Here is a 22,877-nt window from a genome sequence, read left to right as displayed (position 1 = left end):
GTATGTATGTAGCTGTCTAGTTTTCCCAGCACCATTTACTAAAGAGACTGTCTTTTCTCCATTGTATATTCTTGCCTCCTTTGTCATACATTAATGAACGGTAAGTATACAGGTTTATTTCTGGGCTCTCTACTCTGTTTCATTGATCTAAGTGTCTGTTTGTGTGTGTGTGTATGTGTGTGTGTGTGTGTGCCAAAACCATGCTGTTTGATTACAGTAGCTTTGTAGTACACTCTGAAGTCAAGGAGTGTGACATCTTTAGCTCTGTTCTTTTTTCTTAATACTGCTTTGGCAATACAGAGTCTTTCATGATTCCATATGAATTTTAGGATTATTTGTTCTAGTTCTGTGAAGTGTCTCAGGTATTTTAAAAGGGATTACATTAAATCCATAGATTGCTTTGAGTAGTGTGGACTTTTTAATAATACTAATTCTTCTAACCCAAGAACATGAGATATCATCCCCTTTCTTTATATCATCTTTAATTTCCTTCCTCAGTAACTTAAAGTCTTCAGAGTATTTCTTTGATTAAATTTATTAACAATATTTTAGTCTTTTTGATGTAATTCAAAATAGATTACTTTCTTGCTTTCTCTGATAGTTCATATATTAGTGAATAGAAAATCAACAGATTTCTGAATATTAATAATATATCCTGCAACTTTACTGAAATCACTATTAGTTCTAATAATTTTTTGGCAGAAATTTTAGAGTTTTCTATGTCTGAAGTGAAGTGAAGTCGCTCAGTCATGTCCGACTCTTTGCAACTCCATGGGCTTGTAGCCCACCAGGCTCCTCGGTCCATGGGATTTTCCAGGCAAGAACACTGGAGTGGGTTGCCATTTCCTTCTCCAGGGGATCTTCCCACCCAGGGACCGAACCCGGGTCTCCTGCACTGTAGGCAGACGCTTTACTGTCTGAGCCACCAGGGAAGCCCCATTAGGATGGTAATAAAAAGAATGGAAAGGCAGGACAAATATAAATGACGCTAGGAGATAATAACTTAAAAACATTGGTGTCAAGAGGTTTCGAGTTTGAGCTCCTGGTAGGAAAGAAGAAACAAAGAAAAAAGTTCAAGAGAGTCATCTTGAGATATGTATAGTATCTGCAAACAGTGATTAAGTTTTACTTCTTCTTTCCAATTTGGATACCTTTTATTTCTTTTTTGTGTCTGACTGCTGTGGCTCAGACTTTCAATACTATGTTAACAGAAGTGGCTAAAGTGAGCATCTTTGTTTTAGAGGAAAGGCTTTCACCACTGAATATGATATTACCTATGGAATTGTCATATATGAGACCACCCAAATGTTTAACAGAAAGATCAGAGAAACCTACCAAAAAACTATAGGTTGTCCTGATGTTCTGGAAGACTGTGCAGATGCCCAAGTAAACCTAATAAAACCTAATCCTGAGTCTGACAAGACAATAGACAAGGCGACTGCTTTACAGTTATATTTTCATTGTTTGGAATTTAAAAACACTGATAAATCTCTGTGTTATTTGAGTGCTTTCAGGGTAATTCATCCTTTATACCCATTAACATCAATGATATCAAGTGCTTCATAAAGACAAAACTTACTTAAGAATTTCCCATCAAAGCACAAAATACAAGACATTCCTACTGGCTATTATCTCAATATTCTAAAGAATTAGACTGTCCTATGTTCATAGATATCTAAAGGCCAAATATTAGGCAAGCAAAGGGAAGTCCCTCCTTTCCTGAAGTTGCTAAACTGTAATAAAGTTGTTGCTAAACCCAAGTAAAAGCCCTCAAGGTACCAAAAACCACCTCAAGGACTTAATAAAGAAGAAAAACCAAAGAACATATAATCAAAACCTAAGACCTGAACAACTTCAAGGGCTACAAAACTAACAATCAACAGTCTATCACAGATAGAGGTTCTAAATAAGAATTTAAAAACCTGGAATTTTACTTCTAGCTATGGAAACAACTTAATTTTTCTCTTCTCTTGACTTCTTTCAAAGATATATGAAGCCTTAAGGGAAAAATTATACTACTGTAAATTGTGAGGTTTATAATCTATGTAAATATAATATATATGACAATAATAACACAAATGATGGAGGAATAAGTGGAACTAAACAATTCCAATGTTTCTTATATTTCACATGAAGCAATAAAATATTAACTTTGAGTAAATTTTAATTAAAGATGTGTATTATAATCCCTAGAGCAAGGATATATTAAGAAATGGCAAAAAGCCAGCAAAGGGTTCAACAAAATCCCTATCAAAATTCTTAGCAGGCTTATGTTGAAAAAACTAATATGCTGATTTTAAAAACATACGGAAATGCAAAAAATATAGAATGACCAAAACAACACTGATTTCAAAATTTACCACAAGAGTTGGCAATTTCTTAGTTTACCTAAGATAAATAAAAAATATATATCTACAAAACTCTTGCATAAGAATGTTCAAAATAGCTGTATTCATAAATAGCACCAAACAAGAAACAATTCAAACGTCTGTCAACAGGATAATGGATAAACCAATTATAGTATGCAACAGGATACTAGTCAACAATAAAAAAAAACAAAGCATTGATACATACAAAAATATGGATGAATCTCACATATAATATGTTGACCAAAAAAAGTCAAGCACAAAAATGCACATATTATATAATTTTATTTACATGAAGTTTCAGAAGAGGCAAAACTAACCTGAAAAAATCAGAAAAGAGGCTGGCTGTAAGAAGGTGGGATGGAATCTGAGAAGGGGCACTGAGAGAATTTTCTGGAGTGATAAAACTAGATCTTGACAAGAATATGGGTTACAGTAGTAAATGTATTTCACAAAATTCACTGAATTACAGACACAGCACTTACACTTTTCACTACATGCAAATTTTACCTCAAAATAAAAAAAAAGAAGAGAGAAATAAAACCAAAAAAAAAGATAAACAATAAAAATTAAAAAAAGAAGAAAAAAACTATAAGCAAATATTGAACTCTAGTTATAAAGGACTGCCTTTCACAGTGGTATAGCTTAGTGATTCTAAAACCACTTCTGTATATTCTAGGGACAATGAACAATTTGAATATGAACTCTGGACTAGATGATAGTATTGCATCAGGTATCAATGTTAATTTTCCTAATTTTGATAAATGTGCCATGGTTAAATAAGAGATTGCCTGTGTTCTTAGTAAATTACATGTAAATATTCTGTGGTAAGGGAGCACAATGTTTCCAATTTACTCTCAAATGATTCAGAAAAAGAAATAAAATGTATATTTATAAATACTTATAAATATATATATGTACACATGCAGGGCTTCCCTGGTTGCTCAGCTGGTAAAGAATCCGGCTGTAACTCGGGAGACCTGGGTTCAATCCCTGGGTTGGGAAGATGCCCTGGAGAAGGGAACGGCTACCCACTTCAGTATTCTTGGCCTGGAGAATTCCATGACTGTGTAGTCCATGAGGTCGCAAAAGGTTGTGACTGAGTAACTTTCACTTTTAAGGGCTTCCCTGATAGCTCAGTTGGTAAGAATCTGCCTGCAATGCAGGAGACCCTGGTTCGATTCCTGGGTCGGGAAGATCCGCTGGAGAAGGGATAGGCTACCCACTATAGTATTCTGGCCTGGAGAATTCCATGGGCATAGTCCATGGGGTCGCAAAGAGTCAGACACGACTAAGCGACTTTCACTTCACACATGCACAGAGAAACAAAGAGAATAGAATAATAAAGCAAATGCAGCAGAATGTTAAAAACTTGCTGAAACTAGATATAAAAGGTACGACTAGATATAAAAGGTATAAAAGGTACAACTCTCAACATTTCTGTTAGAGTTGGATCACCTCAATCCAACTCCCTGGTTTTCCAAATAAAAAATGAAATCCAGAAAAACCAGACCAACAGTCTACAATCCTGATCTCTTGACTCTCACTTCAATACTCTATAATAGTTTTGAAAAAGAGTATTATTAGCTTTGATACTACCTAACAAAAGCCAGCCAACCTTATTTACTGCATATAGTATTTTACTAGGAAAAAAAAAAACAAACTGCAATTAGGATACTATTAGAATCAAAATTCTGATACTTAAAAAAACTACACTGCAGGACCTTCCCAGTGGTCTAGTGACTAAGACTCCACACTCCCGCAGGGACCCAGGTTTGATCCCTGCTCAGGGTACTAGATCCCACACACTGCAACTAAAAGATCCCATGTGCCACAACTAAGATGCAGGACAGCCAAATAAACAGTATGTGTGGGTGTGCATATACGTATACACAAATAATATATATATAAAATAAATATAGACGTGTGCACATATGTATACACAAATAAATGATACATATAAAATAAATAGAGATGTGTGTGTCTGTGTGCATGTTCAGTTCAGTTCAGTTCAGTCGCTCAGTCATGTCCGACTCTTTGCGACCCCATGAATTGAAGCACGCCAGGCCTCCCTGTCCATCACCAACTCCCAGAATTTACCCAAACTCATGTCTATTGAGTTGGTGATGCCATCCAGCCATCTCATCCTCTGTCGTCCCCTTCTCCTCCTGCCCCCAATCCCTCCTAGTATCAGAGTCTTTTCCAATGAGTCAACTCTTCACATGAGGTGGCCAAAGTACTGGAGTTTCAGCTTTAGCATCAGTCCTTCCAAAGAACACCCAGGACTGATCTCCTTTAGAATGGACTGGTTGGATCTCCTTGCAGTCCAAGGCACTCTCAAGAGTCTTCTCCAACACCACAGTTCAAAAGCATCAATTCTTCAGCACTCAGCCTTCTTCACAGTCCAACTCTCACATCCATACATGACCACTGGAAAAACCATAGCCTTGACTAGATGGACCTTTGTTGGCAAAGTAATGTCTCTGCTTTTTAATATGCTATCTAGGTTGGTCATAACTTTCCTTCCAAGGAGTAATGTATGTATACCCAAATAAATATATATATAAAATATAGATGTACATATACATATATACAAAAAATGCATATAAAATGTAAATAGTATAATACATATATATGTGTACATATATTTATACACAAATAAATAACATATAAAATAAATGTTAATAGTATAATTTAATAATATATACACATATACGTGTGTATACATATATGTATACACAAGAATATATATAAATGTGACCCGTATAAATAATATATACACATATAAATATATATAAGCCGTTCAGTCGCTAAGTCATATCTGACTCTTTGCAGCTCCATGGACTGCAGCACACCAGGCTTCCCTATCCTACACACACACACACACACACACACACACACAAACAAAACACCAATACTACATTGCAATCTATTTGGGATAGGTAGAACATTGATTGGACTACAGAGTATTTTTATACAAAAATTTATCCTCCATTATAATCATCACAATAATAAACCAATCTGAACCAACACTCATAGCCATAAAGTGATATGGCCAGTGAGATAGCACACTACTGTTAAGTCTGGGTTGTAGGCAAGATACACTATCAATTCAGGAGCTCCTTGAAAAGAAAAGAAAGTTGTGCCTCCCCTCCCCACACACAGAGTAGAAGAGAGCAAAGCTTACATATGATGAACTAAGTTGTGTCCCATATTGACACGCTAAGAAAGGAAAGAAGCAGAAGTCTAAAGACATGAAAACCTCAAAATAATCCTTTCTCTAAGGGTACAAGGGCTGAACTACCATTTCTTTTGATCACAGAGAAAAAAAAAGTTAATATATTACTAATGTACTGTAACAAGGCAAAGGTTCACCACGTTATCTTCCTTTACCAGTTAAAGGAAATTCTCTCAGCCAGGATCGTTATATACCCCCTATACTTCAAAAAACTAAGTTAAAGAATAACAAAATGAAAAAATCGTTTATCTTCAGTTTCATGTCCTGTAGGGATAGATACCAGAGAAGGCAATGGCACCCCACTCCAGTACTCTTGCCTGGAAAATCCCATGGGCAGAGGAGCCTGGTAGGCTGCAGTCCATGGGGTCGCTAAGAGTCGGACACAACTGAGCGACTTCCCTTTCACTTTTCACTTTCATGCACCGGAGAAGGAAATGGCAACCCACTCTAGTGTTCTTGCCTGGAGAATCCCAGGGACGTGGGAGACTGGTGGGCTGTCATCTATGGGGTCACACAGAGTCAGACACAACTGAAGCGACTTAGCAGCAGCAGCAGCAGGGCTAGATATACGGTGATGAAAATATGTTCAGTAATTAAAAAAAAATGTTCAGTGAATTACCGGAGATATAAATAAATAGATATTCCACATACATGGGTAGGAAGACAATACCATCCAGATGTCACTTCTTTCCAATTTGATCTATAGACTCAATGTAATCTGAATTAAAGTCTTAGAAAGTCATTTTGTGGATATCAACAAACGAGTTCTAAAGTTTATGTGAAAAGGGAAAGACCCAGTGGCTAAGACTAAAAGTTAACTAAAAGTTAAAACAATGTTTTAGGAAGGGGAAGAGGAAAGCTGGAGAAATAATCCTATCTAGGTTCGAGAGTTACTATAAAGCTTCAATAATCAAGACAGTGTGCTATTCACAGAGGTACAGAAAAACACATCAGTGGAAGAGAGTACATGGACCAGAGACAGACACATACAAATTCACTCAAATGACCTCTAACAAAGGAGCAAAGGCATTACAGTGGAGAAAGGAGTCTTTCGAACAAATGGGGCTGGAACAGAAGGACATCAGTTTCTAGAAGATGACATAGGAGGCAATCTAGATGAACTTAGGTACAGTGATGATTTTTCAGATATGACACAAAGGCATGACTCACCAAAGAAATCACTGATAAACTGGACTTCATTAAAATTAAAAACTTTTGCTCTGGAAAGACAAAGTCAAGAGAATGAGAAAAGAAGTCATAGACTGGGAAAAAATACTTGTAAAAGACACACCTGATAGAGAACTGTTATCCAAAACATACAATGAACTCCTAAAACCCAACAATAAGAAAACAAAGGGGTTCCCAAGTGGAGCAGTGGTAAAGAATCCGCCTGCCAATGCAGGAGATGCAAGAGACAAAGCTTCGATCCCTGGGTGGGGAAGATCCCCTAGAGTAGGAAATGGCAACCTGTTCCAGTAATTCTGCCTGGAAAATTCCATGGACAGAGGAGCCTGGTGGGCTGCAGTCCATGGGGCCGCAAAGAGTGGGACATGACTGAGCAACTGAGCACACACACAAGAAAAGAAACAATCCGATTTAAAAAGACCAGAAGAGACACCTCCCCAAAGAAGATACACAAATGGCAAATGAGCACACGAAAAGACGATCAACATCGTACGCCATCGGGGTCTACAAATCAAAACCACAGTGAAATACCACTACACGCCTACTAGAACGGCCCAAACCCCAAAGCAGTGCCAACACAAGAAGCTGTAGAGAAGGTAGAGCAACAGGAATTTCAGGCTCACTGCTGGCGCGGATGCATTATGGCAAACACTTTGGAAGACAGTCTGGCACTTTCTTATAAATACAAACATATTCTTATCGTACAATTTGGCAATAAGCTGTTCACACAAAAACCTGCACACAAATGTTTACAGCAGCTTTATCTGAAACGGCCAAAACTTGAAAGCAACCAAGAGGTCTTTCCATAGGAAAATGGATAAACAAACTCCACACAATGGAATGTTATTCAGCAACGAAAGGAAATGAGCTGAGACGTCCCTGGAGGTCCAGTGGTTAAGAGTCCACCTTCTAACACTGGGGACATTGCTTCGACACCAGTCGGGGAACTAGGATCCCACATGTCATGAGCCAACCAAATCCACACGCTGCAACTAGAAAAGCCCCATGAGCTATGATTGGAGAAAGTCTATGTGCTCCCGCCAAAAAACAGAGATGAGCTATCATGCCACCAAAAGACATGGAGGAGCCATAAAAGCACACTGCTAAGGAAGTCAATCTGAAAAGGTATTGGAAGGAATACCTTCCAGTACAGGAATACAGGAATCTGTATAGTCGAAATATATAGTGGACGATATTGAAAAAGGCACACAAAAGAAATTTCAGTGGTTGCTAAGGGTTTGGGGGAAGGGATGCAGGAATGACTGGGTGGAACACAGTGCAACTACTCTGCACAATATTCTGACGGTGAATACGTGTCATTACAGATCTGCCGAAACCTATAGAATTTACAACACAAACAGTGAACTCTTCAGTAATAATAATGTATCAATGTTGGTTCTTTAATTATAACAAAGGTACCATGCTACTGAAAAATGTTAATAATAGGGAAAACTCTGTACTTTCCCTCAATTTTTCTATAAACCTAAAAATGCTCTAAAAAATAAACTCTATTAATTAAAAAAATTTCATCAATAAATTTCTTACCAGGTCTAATGAAGACATTTTCCACAGACAACATTGCTGCTATTGGAAGCAGTAAATCTTCACAGTCGAGAGAAGCAGCCTTTATTACCGCACATGTCAGATGTGGAGGGAGAGGAAATTCTACCATAGACAAACCCAATCTGGTCACATGGCCACTCCTTAATGGAAAGAAAAAGTTCTTAAGTCTTTCTGCCTTCAAAGAGTACAAGTGAAATGTTTATCACTCAGAATAAGTTAGATAACTTTAAATTACCGCTAGAAATTCAATTCAATATAAGGAATATAATACACTGTGGACACTGATAAGAGAAACAACAGTTCAGTTCAGTTCAGTCGCTCAGTCGAGTCCGACTCTGCGACCCCATGAATCGCAGCACGCCAGGCCTCCCTGTCCATCACCAACTCCCAGAGTTCACTCAGACTCACGTCCATCAAGTCAGTGATGCCATCCAGCCATCTCATCCTCTGTCATCCCCTTCTCTTCCTGCCCCCAATCCCTCCCAGCATCAGAGTCCTTTCCAAAGAGTCAACTCTTTGCATGAGGTGGTCAAAGTACTGGAGTTTCAGCTTTAGCATCATTCCTTCCAAAGAAATCCCAGGGCTGATCCCCTTCAGAATGGACTGGTTGGATCTCCTTGCAGTCCAAGGCACTCTCAAGAGTCTTCTCCAACACCACAGTTCAAAAGCATCAATTCTTCGGTGCTCAGCCTTCTTCACAGTCCAACTCTCACATCCATATATGACCACAGGAAAAACCATAGCCTTGACTAGACAGACCTTTGTTAGCAAAGTGATGTCTCTGCTTTTGAATATGTATCTAGGTTGGTCTTAACTTTCCTTCCAAGGAGTAAGCGTCTTTTAATTTCATGGCTGCAGTCACCATCTGCAGTGATTTTGGAGCCCAGAAAAATAAAGTCTGACACTGATTCCACTGTTTCCCCATCTATTTCCCATGAAGTGATGGGACCAGATGCCATGATCTTCATTTTCTGAATGTTGAGCTTTAAGCCAACTTTTTCACTCTCCACTTTCACTTTCATCAAGAGGCTTTTGAGTTCTTCTTCACTTTCTGCCATAAGGGTGGTGTCATCTGCATATCTGAGGTTATTGATATTTCTCCCGGCAATCTTGATTCCAGCTTGTGTTTCTTCCAGTCCAGCGTTTCTCATGATGTACTCTGCATAGAAGTTAAATAAGCAGGGTGACAATATACAGCCTTGACGTATTCCTTTTCCTATTTGGAACCAGTCTGTTGTTCCATGTCCAGTTCTAACTGTTGATTCCTGACCTGCATACAGATTTCTCAAGAGGCAGGTCAGGTGGTCTGGTATTCCCATCTCTTTCAGAATTTTCCACAGTTTATTGTGATCCACACAGTCAAAGGCTTCGGCATAGTCAATAAAGCAGAAATAGATGTTTTTCTGGAACTCTCTTGTTTTTTCCATGATCCAGCAGATGCTGGCAATTTGATCTCTGGTTCACACAGTCAAAGGCTTTGGCATAGTCAATGAAGCAGAAATAGATGTTTTTCTGGAACTCTTGCTTTTTCCATGATCCAGTGGATGTTGGCAATTTGATCTCTGGTTCACACAGTCAAAGGCTTTGGCATAGTCAATAAAGCAGAAATAGATGTTTTTCTGGAACTCTTGCTTTTTCCATGATCCAGTGGATGTTGGCAATTTGATCTCTGGTTCTTCTGCCTTTTCTAAAACCAGCTTGAACCTCAGGAAGTTCACAGTTCACATATTGCTGAAGCCTGGCTTGGAGAGTTTTGAGCATTACTTTACTAGCGTGTGAGATAAGTGCAATTGTGTGGTAGTTTGAACATTCTTTGGCATTGCCTTTCTTTGGGACTGTAATGAAAACTGACCTTTTCCAGTCCTGTGGCCACTGCTGGGTTTTCCAAATTTGCTGGCATATTGAGTGCAGCATTTTCACAGCATCATCTTTCAGGATTTGAAATAGCTCAACTGGAATTCCATCACCTCCACTAGCTTTGTTTGTAGTGATGCTTTCTAAGGCCCACTTGACTTCACATTCCAGGATGTCTGGCTCTAGGTCAGTGACCACACCATCGTGATTATCTGGGTCGTGAAGATCTTTTTTGTACAGTTCTTCTGTATATTCTTGCCACCTCTTCTTGATATCTTCTGCTTCTGTTAGGTCCATACCATTTCTGTCCTTTATCAAGCCCATCTTTGCATGAAATGTTCCCTTCAGATCAGAACAGATCAGTCGCTCAGTCATGTACGACTCTTTGCGACCCCATGAATCGCAGCACGCCAGGCCTCCCTGTCCATCACCAACTCCCAGAATTTACCCAAACTCATGTCTATTGAGTTGGTGATGCCATCCAGCCATCTCATCCTCTGTCATCCCCTTCTCCATTTGCCCCCAATCCCTCCCAGCATCAGAGTCTTTTCCAATGAGTCAACTCTTTGCATGAGGTGGCCAAAGTACTGGAGTTTCAGCTTTAGCATCATTCCTTCCAAAGAAATCCCAGGGCTGATCCCCTTCAGAATGGACTGGTTGGATCTCCTTGCAGTCCAAGGCACTCTCAAGAGTCTTCTCCAACACCACAGTTCAAAAGCATCAATTCTTCGGTGCTCAGCCTTCTTCACAGTCCAACTCTCACATCCATATATGACCACAGGAAAAACCATAGCCTTGACTAGACAGACTTTTGTTGGCAAAGTAATGTCTCTGCTTTTCAATATGCTATCTAAGTTGGTCATAACTTTCCTTCCAAGGAGTAAGCGTCTTTTAATTTCATGGCTGCAGTCACCATCTGCGGTGATTTTGGAGCCCAAAAAAATAAAGTCTGACACTGTTTCCACTGTTTCCCCATCTATTTCCCATGAAGTGATGGGACCAGATGCCATGATCTTCATTTTCTGAATGTTGAGCTTTAAGCCAACTTTTTCACTCTCCACTTTCACTTTCATCAAGAGGCTTTTGAGTTCTTCTTCACTTTCTGCCATAAGGGTGGTGTCATCTGCATATCTGAGGTTATTGATATTTCTCCCGGCAATCTTGATTCCAGCTTGTGTTTCTTCCAGTCCAGCGTTTCTCATGATGTACTCTGCATAGAAGTTAAATAAGCAGGGTGACAATATACAGCCTTGACGTATTCCTTTTCCTATTTGGAACCAGTCTGTTGTTCCATGTCCAGTTCTAACTGTTGATTCCTGACCTGCATACAGATTTCTCAAGAGGCAGGTCAGGTGGTCTGGTATTCCCATCTCTTTCAGAATTTTCCACAGTTTATTGTGATCCACACAGTCAAAGGCTTCGGCATAGTCAATAAAGCAGAAATAGATGTTTTTCTGGAACTCTCTTGTTTTTTCCATGATCCAGCGGATGCTGGCAATTTGATCTCTGGTTCACACAGTCAAAGGCTTTGGCATAGTCAATAAAGCAGAAATAGATGTTTTTCTGGAACTCTTGCTTTTTCCATGATCCAGCGGATGTTGGCAATTTGATCTCTGGTTCCTCTGCCTTTTCTAAAACCAGCTTGAACCTCAGGAAGTTCACAGTTCACATATTGCTGAAGCCTGGCTTGGAGAGTTTTGAGCATTACTTTACTAGCGTGTGAGATGAGTGCAATTGTGCGGTAGTTTGAGCATTCTTTGGCATTGCCCTTCTTTGGGATTAGAATGAGAACTGACCTTTTCCAGTCCTGTGGCCACTGCTGGGTTTTCCAAATTTGCTGGCGTATTGAGTGCAGCACTCAGGATTTGGAATAGCTCAACTGGAATTCAATCACCTCCACTAGCTTTGTTCGTAGTGATACTTTCTAAGGCCCACTTGACTTCACTTAGTATCTCTAGTTTTCTTGAAGAGATCTCTAGTCTTTCCCATTCTGTTGTTTTCCTCTATTTCTTTGCATTGATCGCTGAGGAAGGCTTTCTTATCTCTTCTTGCTATTCTTTGGAACTCTGCATTCAGATGCTTTTATCTTTCCTCTTCTCCTTTGCTTTTCGCTTGTCTTCTTTTCATAGCTATTTGTAAGGCCTCCCCAGACAGCCATTTTGCTTTTTTGCATTTCTTTTCCATGGGGATGGTCTTGATCCCTATCTCCTGTATAATGTCACAAACCTCATTCCATAGTTCATCAGGCACTCTATCTATCAGATCTAGGCCCTTAAATCTATTTCTCACTTCTACTGTATAATCATAATACATAAAGATGATAAAATTCCTTGCTCTCAATGGCCTATATATCCAACAAACTAAACAATAAGGAAGAATAAAGTAATATAATAACAGACACACAATGCTACAGAAGCATGGAAAATGTCCTTAAGGAAATGAGACAATAATAATTACCAAATCTTTTCCCATCACAGTCATGAGAACAAGGACTCTGGCTCGCTTATTATTTTGATGTGCCCAGCACAATGCCTGGCAATAGAAAGGGTGCTCAGAAATTACAAATTACTTGTTAAATACTACCAATACTAAAAAAAAAAAAAAAACAATATTATGGTATAATTTCAGAATTGTGGTGAGGGAAGACTGAGAACAAATTCTAATTTCAGGGAAAACAATCCATTCAATTCAAACAAATCACTTTCTAATGATAAAGGGAAATATTAAGAACCCTTTAAAAAAAAGAGACAGATTAACATCTATTGTAGTTGGTTTTAAGGGTTTTTCTTCTTTACCTGTCAATAGCATCACACTGGTAAAGTTGTTTAAGAGCTTCCAAAATAAGTCTTTCATTAGGTGGATCCAAATAGGGGAACCTGTGTGTTTAAGTGATACATAAAATGAGACTTCATTCCTTGAACATGGCAAGATTTTATACAGATTTGAAAATTTCTTTAAAAGGTTTTCCTTCTGTTTTTTCAAGTCTTTCTTTTCTCTCTCTTTTCTTTTTAGCATTCTATGATGGTAATCAGCATTCCACAAAGGAGGACATTTTCTCTGAATCACACTCTCCTATTTAATTGAAGAAGCCCTTTTCTTTATTCCCCCTTAGCTGCAATACTCTCACGACTCCTCTCTACTTAACAAAGGTTCTTCATAGCCAATATTATCTATTCTGTTCTGCAGTCTGTAATTTTTATTACAATTTAAAAAAACAGTGAAGAATTAACTGAAAGTGGCTAAAAAATTACAAATTATTTAACAGTACCTCAAAACGGTTTTTGATACAATGATAAATATCTTCAATTAACTTTACCAATTTGTTTTATTGTCTGTAGGGATATGTATGGACTTAGTTTCTCTTGAACTGTCTCCAAACAGATTGCAAATACAATGCCAATCTACCCCTAAATATTTCAGAGCATGTCCCCTGAAAGAAAGGACATTCTCTTACATACCACACTATCATTAAGCAACATAAGACAATTAACAGTATTCACAAAAAGGTCAGTATGACTATTGAGAGATACCTCTAGAGCATGGGATCTATTTCACACTTGAAGATAATTATTTCTTCAAATAAGGAAAAAAGTAATATTCACAAAGGACAGCAGAGAGACATATAACCAAGGTGAATATACACCTGCCCACCGGGACAGTAATTACTTATTATCTGCACTGGATTATTTTTCCACCATTAGTTTTGAGATGATACATTATCCACTCCAATTTCTCACTTTGGAAAAGGTCCAAAAGGGGACAAAAGGTCCAATATCTTACACAAAAAAAGTCCATTCCAGGACTGACAGCTCTATTTCAATATAAACAAACAAAAATTTGGTCAACTGTTCTATAGTCAGCTTTCCTACAACTTGTACCAACAAGTCCTGTTATCTGCTAGAACAAGAGTTAGCAAGCACTTTCTAAAGGCCAACTGAGTTACAAGGGAAGCCACTTTTTAAAGGCAAGACAGTAAATATTTTAGGTTTTACAGGCCATATGGTCTCTGTCACAACCACTCAACTCTACTGCTAAAGCAAAAGCAGCCATACATAAATGAAAAGGCATGGTTGTGTTCCAATAAAATTTTATTTACAAAAACTATCAATGAGCCTGGACCAGATTTTGTGACCCCAATCCTAGAGCAATACCAAACTAGTCAGCTTCCTCATCTACACAAGAGCCATTTTAGATTTGTTAAAAGGACAATTATTTCTCCCCTTGATTATATCAAGTACCAATTCTGTCAAACTCTCCTTGTATTATCTGGTTTCTAAGAGACCCACCATACATAATTATCATTTTTTTTTAAGAAACAATCTAGTTTGTCAAATTCCTCATGAAACACAATGACATGCAAAACTGAATTCCAAATGTGGAGTGACCAATACTGAACAGGAATGCAATAATTCCCAATCATCTGGACACTGCAGTCTATTAATAATCATAGTTTATGCAGTAGGATTTTTTAAAATTTTTAAACAGAATAACTGCAAACTCATATTAAGTTTGTGGTGATCAGATAACTTCAGATCTTTTCCACATTGAATTTCTTTAATGTGCAATCAAAACATAGGATTTAAGATATACCCTTTCAGACTTTTACCTTGGTGATTTTTGCCCCAGGTTCTGGCCTATGAGACCATTCTAAATCTTAGTTTTAATCATCTACCTATTAGGTATACAAATTTTTACCAAAAATCTGGAAATCGTTATTTTAATACATTTATTTAATATTTTCATTAAAATTGCTTATCAGGAAAAAGTGAAATTCAGCATATTACCAGTAAAACCCCCATCAAGGCTTGGTGAACAATTAATCAATACTTTCTGGGTCTGGCTATTTGGCAGCTATACCCTAATTCAGCAGTATTGTCATATTCTTATTCACAAAGATGTCAGATGTAATCTTGTTAAATACTGCGGTGAAAACAAGAGACATCAGGTTATCATTCAATCACTTCTTGTGGTGCAGCCATTATGTGAATGGTCCTGTCTTCAAACTGAAAAGGGAATGGTTTGAGGACATATTCTTTGTGATCCATTTTGATTCACATTGATGATTACAAACCAACATTATATTCTCTTAAACCTTTTTCCAATAAACAATGGTAGAATTTGCTAAGAATCAATGTAAAGCTTACTAGGCAGCTATTTCTATAACCTGCTCTTTTCTTAAATAGAGAATTTATTTTTTTTTAGTTGCTCACAATTTTCTGGTAACCTGTTCTGCATAGTTTCTCAGAGATGACCTACAGTACCTCTGACATTATATCAGCAAGTTCTTTTAGTACTGTGGAAATAATGTCTAAAGCCTCAAGACGACCTCATCTGCAGTTGTTAGGGTTTCTCTCAGTATTTTCTAATCCATACTAGTCGTCATCCCTTCTTATCTAGACTTGTTCTCTTTTCAGTTTTAAAATCATTCTTTATTAAAAATGTTTATTTATTTGTTTATGTTGGCTGTCCTGGGTCATCGTTGCTGCACTCGGGCTTTTTTCAGTTGCCGCAAGCAGGGCCTACTCTTTGCTGTCGTGCTTGGGCTTCTCATCGCAGGGGCTTCTCTTGTACAGCACAGGCTCTAGGCGTGCAAGCTTCAGTAGCTGCAGCTCACAGACTCAGCAGCTGCGGCTCATAGGTTCAGTATTTGGGCTCGCAGGTCCTGGAGTGTGCCGGCTTCGTAGTTGGGCAGGTGGGCTCAGCAGTTGTGGCGCACTGGCTTAGTTGCTCCATGACATGTGAGATCTTCCCAGACCAGGGATTGAACCTGTGTCCCCTGCACTGGCAGGCAGATTCTTATCCACTGTGCTACCCACCAGGAAAGTCCCTAAAATCATCCTTGATGGAGGAGAATGGGGAAGCACAGTAACAACAAAAGCTCTATTTTCTTTTGTTACCTATGAATACTATACCATCTACTTCAAATTCTGGTTCTCTGTGGTGGGGAGATAGAACATGGTAAATATAATTAACACTGCTGTATGTTATATATGAAAGAATTCTCATCATAAGGAAAAAAACTTTTTTTTCTATTTCTTTAATATTTTATCTGTATGAGATGATGGATGTTCATTAAACTTACTGTAGTAATCATTTCACAATGTATATAAGTCATTATGCTGTATACCTTACATTTACACAGTGCTGTATGTCAATTATATCTCAATAAAACTAGAAGTAAAAAGAAAGAGGGGTGGGGAAAGAAGTCTTTTTTTTTTTTTTGGTCTCTAACATTTAAAAAACTTTCAGTACTTTCTAAGTCTTAAAACTTAAGATGGAAAAATAATTCAGTGCAGATGATATTGAGCAATTATTGTTTCTAGTTTTCTAATATATATTTATTCTTGGTTATATGCTGCTCTGTTAGCCTTTATAAATACTTTCAATCTGAGTTCATCTGTTTGGTCAATTAGATTTCTTTAAAATGGCCTTTCTCATATGTATCATATATGAAACAATTTTATATATCTGCTTTCTTCTTTCTAGGATTTTTATTCTCATCTAGAAAATCTCTGCTGTTACAATAACTATCAAAAAAAAAAAATCTTAGATGGCTTTCCAAGAGTATATAAAACATATCTGGATGTATCTAGTAACTATTTCCCTTATTATGAATTTAAAGAATGCATGAAAAAAAGAAAAGAATGTATGGTCATCTTCTCCCTAGGTTCCTGACACTTCAACATCCCCAGGCAATTAAAAGCAAAATTAAGACAAAGACAATACTCTTCTTTCACTATTTCTTCTACCATAAATTTTATAATGGTAAAATTTCAAGGCCCTACAATATTCTGTCCCATACTAATTATATAGTTCAACATTTAACTAAAATTTAACAGTTGTTCTATTCTTTGCTTCATATCTCAATCTCATTTCCCCATTAGAATTTAAGCTTAGCGAAAGCAAAACCTACTGAGTATTCCCCTCTCATGGTACTTGGTACCATGCTGGCTACATAAAAAATGCTAATCCCCCCCAAAATAAAACATAACACTTTCAAAGTGGAATTAAGGTCATTGTATACCTTTCATTACAGACAAACAGTGGTCACTAAATGATCCAAATAAACACCAGCCTGAAATACTCCATTAAGCCAAGGTTAAAATATGAGCAAGGGATCAAAACCCAGTAAAGCAAGGGAAAGAAACCTTTTATTTGGGTTTAGTTAAACCTTGAAAATGGAGTGCCATATCTGTCAAATACTTCAAAAAAATTTCAGAGGAAAAAACCTGACTCCCTAACACATTTTTCTTTTTTTTCAAATTGTCTACATACCTTATTACATCATGTATGGCAAGGCACTTTAAGGTCAGAACTACAGACGTCAAACTAGTTCTCTTAATCTCAGGGATCACATGGTCAGGCATACACTGGTTCCAAAAATCTTTACTATAGATCCGAAAGCATTTTCCTGAGGAAGTCCTGCCAGCTCGGCCACTTCGCTGTAACGCCTCACTCCTTTAGGAAAAAAAAACAACAAAAAAGTCCCCAAAATGTTCTGTGATTTTTTCCTAAGTAATTCATTTTCTTTCTCAAAGCAATTAGAAATTATCTAATGAACTGCTCTTTGAACAAAAAGGCTTAACACAGAGACTTACTTTGAAATTGGAACCACCTCTAGGATATCCAATCCTAACCTGGGGTTGTGATTTAACTGCTTCACAAAGCCACCGTCCACCACGTATCTAAAGAGCATGGAAAAAAGTTAAGTTTCTAGAAAATACGGAAAGACTTGCTAATTTTTAACCACTTTGGATACTTCTTTTCTATCAAACTAACAACTACACAACAACTTTTCAGTTAAGGGTAAAACCTGAAAGTGAAGAAATTGGAACTCTATTGGTTCCACTGCTATTTTGGAAATGTAAAATAGTTCAGCCAATGTGGGAAATGGTTTGGTGGGTCCTCAGAACATTAAACGTAGAATTACAATATGACTCAAACTCTCCATTCCTAGGGATACACTCAGAAGAACTGAAAACAAGTACTCAGCATATTGCATGTGTGTGTGCTCAGGCGTGTCCCACTCTTTGGGACCCTGTGGATTGTAGCCCGCCAGGCTCCTCTGTCCATGGGATTTCCCAAGTAAGAACACTGCAGTGGGTTGCCATTTCCTCCTCCAGGAGATCTTCCCCACCCCGCGATCAAACCCACGTCTCCTGCGCCGGCAGGCAAATTCTTTGCCACTGAGTCACCTGTGAAGCCCACTCAACAAACACTTGCTGACATATATTCATAGTGCACTATAGGGGCACTATAAGAGCCAAAAGGTAGAAACAGCATAAATGTTCATTAACCATTAAGAGATGAAAGGGTGAACAAATTATGGTCTACACATATAACAATGCTATTCAGCTATAAAAAAGCATGAAGTACTGATACATGCTACATCACAGATGAACCTCAAAAAACATGCTGAGTGGAAGAAGCCAGGCACAAAAGATCACATGCTGTAACTCCATTTATATGAAAGACCCAACATAGGGTATTCATTAAGTGGTGGCTGCTAAGCGCTAGGGGGGAGGCATAAATGGGCAACAACTCCTTAAAGTATATAGTTTTATTTGGGGGTGATGAAAAGTTTTAGGACGCTATAGAGGTGGTGGTTGCACAACACTGTATATGGAATAAATACTACTTTATTATCCACTTTTCAATGTAAATCTTATGTTGTCCCATAGAAAATAAGGGCTTCCCTAGTGGCTCAGTGGTAAAGAATCCACCAGCCAATGCAGGAGATGCAGGTTCAGCCCCTGGGTGGGGAAGATCCCCCGGAGAAGGAAATGGCAACTTACTCCAGTATCCTTACCTGGAAAATCCCATGGACAGAGGAGCCTGATGAACTACAGTCCATGGGGTCGCAAGAGTCAGACACGCATTTAGTGACTAAACAACAACAAATGAAAAACTTGAAAATCAGCTCTAAATCATTCTAACAGGTTCAGAATTAATTCCATTTACTCTCTAACAACACCACTTTAAGCCAATTAAATGGAGAACAAGTCAGGTTAAAAACTTAGTCAGAAACAGTACTAAGTCTATCATTCACTAAGGGAACATTCTGAAAGACGCTATTTCATGAATATTGCCTTGGCTGGAAACAAAAAATTACAGAGATTAATTTACTCAAGAGAATTGCTCACCTAAGCCCTTAGTGAAACCATTATTTTTAAAGTTAAGAGAAGCAGAGGAAATTAAACTTCCTCTTAGATCTGGAGGATCATTTTACCCAAAAGAAACATACAGAACCTTTGCGGCAGGTCCAGTCATCCTTTGGCAGAGACAGACTTAGTTAAGGACATAAAATATACTGGGTAAAAGATAAACATCCAGAAGGAATGTGGCTCAAAGGTCTAAAAGAACTTCTCATTTAGCTCTCAGTCTAGATTTAAAATTTCCAAGTGTTTCGCTACAAAATTTCTCAAAAATTTGATGGCATCATTGATTACACTGAAATATAAAGTCCATTTCACAAACAGCTGAAAAGCAAGAAACAGTACCTCCAGATAAATACTTGGGTTTACAAAGCTAACTATATGAAGTGGAGCTGACAGGTCAGAAGGGAATATCAGATCCTCTTAGGTATCTGCTGGTAATGGGAACATAGAAAAACAGGTTTGGCCTCCCACTTAAAGAAATCCTTGAAACATTACACATAATCTTACATTTGGGAAGAGGAAGCTACAAGTTGCCAAGTACAAGTATTTAAAAGTATCAACAGAAATACTATATGCACCTCCTACTCCATTTCCTATTCAGAGCAAACAATAATTACAAAAAACGCTGGGTGATTACAAGTTAAGGAGGTGAGAGGGGAACTGGTGGCGGGCACAGAGACACAAACTGCATATTTTACGATTAGCTAAGTGGCTTCCTTGGCTTTCAAAGGAATTTTAAAAGTTTACCTGATCCCATCTATTGTCAAAGATGTTGCAGAAATATTGGTGGATATGACACATTTTCTAATTCCAGGTGGAGGTGGCAAAAATATTCTTCTCTGTTGATCTAAAACATATATGAAAAGAAAAGAATAATTCACAACATGCATGTGTAACATGCATGTGTCAAACTCAAGTTCTGAAAAACTCATTTCTTTCCATTAGAAGTTGTTTTCTTTACCTCTTTAATTATCTTGAATTAAAAATACAATAGCAAGAACTGCTCTTTTACTCATCTTTTACTATTAAGATATCTAGATCCACGGAACCAGATTACTCTTGCTAAAGTTAACCCTACAGCAGTCCTTTATGTAGGTCATAGCTCCCTTCGAGACTTTAAAAACTGTGGGCCTCGTCTCCATTAAAAATCACACATGTACACATACACAAAATTTTTCTAACAATATCAGGATGTTCGGGGGCTCTCTAAAGCCCATCCATGCACTACAGATTAAGAACCTTTCTATGCTTTAAAGACTGATTAACTAAGGTTAATCAGTTTTTACTTTTTCAGATGCTGCTGCTGCTAAGTCACTTCAGTCGTGTCCGACTCTATGTGACCCCAAAGACAGCAGCCCACCAGGCTCCCCTGTCCCTGGGATTCTCCAGGCAAGAATACTGGAGTGGGCTGCCATTTCCTTCTCCTTTTTCAGATGACTCCATCTCTCAACAAGTAACACCATCCTGATTTTCACTACCCACGCATTCTGAAGGGTGAGCCCCAGCAGCAATGCTCAGAGTAACTTTGCTCCTCTGGCCATAGTTTATGGTGCCAAGGATAAACCTCTCTCCAACTGGACCAGTTCTCATTCTCCTTTGAATCTCTTGGAATAAGGTCCAAGAGATGCTCAATTTGATTAGGCCAGTCTCTTGCAAAGAGGAAAAATAAACTTGTAAACCATAGGGAAGTGACTAATATATATAGAGGAAAGCTAGTCTAAAGAGAGGAAAGAATGAATCATCTGTAACAATTCACAAGAGAGTATTTCTGGGTGCCTGGTGATCTCCAAGCCTTAAGAGACATGGTATAAAACAAGTAGAAAGATGGATTTGGCCAGACTTGCCCACCTGCCTGGTTAAGCAGAGAACAGAATAGGAGAGTTGCTGTTTGCAAGGAAATGATAACACCATAGGTGAAAGGAGATAAGTGAAAACTGTTAAAAGTCTTGATGCATTCTGAAAATTGTTAAATTCGAAGAGTGAATTGGCAGAAACAGGAAGTAATCATCAGAAAGATGTTTAAAACTAAGGTCAGAAATGATGATACTGACAAAGTCTACAATGCTAGGTTTTCAAATGAGTGGTCATGGTGGGATGAAGGAAAAGCTCAAGGGGTCAAGCAAGAGATTTGGTAGATTGTCTGTTTCAGTGATCTCCAAAAATGGAGATCTGGTGACTCCCTGGTCATTCCAGGAAGTACACAAGTCAATCTACTGGCATATGAAAAGAAATTATCAGCATACGTATTTATATTTGTATATATAAATTTGTATTTGTATCTGTATATATATATATTTCAACATATACATTTATACTGAACAGTATATACATATACTGTAAAAAGAAAAAAATTTTAATGCATAGTTGCATTTGATTTCCACAAGATATACCCATATTCATTTAGAAAAATTTTTCTACTTGAGCAGCCTCAAGTTGTTCTCTCCTCAGCAGCCAAGGAAATCTTAACCAAACCTATTTTTAAATAAAGTACAAAACGTGTTTCCAAATAAAACCTTATAAAGATCCAGGTATTCCCAGTATATAAAACAGACCAAAGTTGAACTCTCACAAAGGAGAAAAAGAATGACACAGACGAGCACAGTTTTAAAATCATGTACTAGGCCAACCATCTCATTTTATAGATGAGAAAACTAAAGCCCAGAGAGTTCAAGTGGCTTGCCCAAGATTCACATATAGACAGGCAAGTTTAAAACCAAGTCAACCATTACTGCTCTTCTACATCATCCTGAAATTAACTTAAGTAAAAAAAAAGTGCTAGAAAGGCAACTGACACGTAAGTGATAAAGATTATTTTTTAGGCGTTTCTTAGATTTAGGTACCTCATTTCTTCCAGATAGTTCAAATGAGTCATACACTACCCAGTATTTCACATTATGTTTACACATTTATCTGCTGTCTATCTATTCTACTACAATGTAGCTCTGTAAGAACAAGGACTTTCTCTTATTCAAGACATACCACTCCCCTCCCACCCCAGTACCTAAAATGCCTGGACCATAGAAAATGCTCAATAAAGTTCAATGAATTGATAAATTTTAAAATGCATGGTATAAATAACAGAGATCCTTCTACTTTTAAAATTCCACATTACCGTAAAAGTTTACATAAATTAGAAATGTCCATTCTGAACATGTTTATGATCAACTCTGTTTTTCAATTAATTCATTTCTAAAAGTACCTAATTTTCATCTTCAGTTCAAGCAAGATTTCAGTTTATCACTGTTCACTAGTCAATTAAAAAGTCCTTAACCTGCTATTTTGACAAGACTCACATTTGTTCCATATTTACATTTCACCCATATACTTTAACACCATATTCCACAAGTATGAACATATGCCAATTTTATGTCTCTTTGTAAAGGTTCGGAGGAAAAGTTAAATACATATGTCCTAAAGCACATTCTCAGTTTCCACAAAGAAAAGGGGAAACAATACTTTCACTGCATGCGAGCTTAGTTCTCAGTCATGTCTGATTCTGTGTGACCCCATGGA

The 22,877-nt window shown here is 37.7% G+C and overlaps 1 protein-coding gene across 2 annotated transcripts in view; it reads right to left on the bottom strand.

The window, feature by feature from the left end:
* DHX40 (DEAH-box helicase 40) overlaps nt 1-22,877 on the bottom strand; it is a 51,754-nt gene that overhangs the window by 14,773 nt on the left and 14,104 nt on the right. For both annotated transcript variants that reach the window (XM_019981954.2, XM_019981953.2), the window contains exons 8-12: nt 20,112-20,211; nt 17,805-17,891; nt 17,482-17,664; nt 13,002-13,082; nt 8,335-8,492 (exon numbers count right to left, since the gene is read on the bottom strand). In XM_019981954.2, coding sequence (XP_019837513.1) covers nt 8,335-8,492; nt 13,002-13,082; nt 17,482-17,664; nt 17,805-17,891; nt 20,112-20,211 — 609 coding nt within the window. The remainder of the gene's footprint in view (nt 1-8,334; nt 8,493-13,001; nt 13,083-17,481; nt 17,665-17,804; nt 17,892-20,111; nt 20,212-22,877) is intronic.

Source organism: Bos indicus, chromosome 19 (genome assembly GCF_029378745.1).
Source record: "Bos indicus isolate NIAB-ARS_2022 breed Sahiwal x Tharparkar chromosome 19, NIAB-ARS_B.indTharparkar_mat_pri_1.0, whole genome shotgun sequence".
Lineage (NCBI taxonomy): Eukaryota > Metazoa > Chordata > Mammalia > Artiodactyla > Bovidae > Bos > Bos indicus.
Note: the sequence above shows the minus strand (reverse complement) of the source record. Positions and strands in the feature narration are given on the sequence as shown.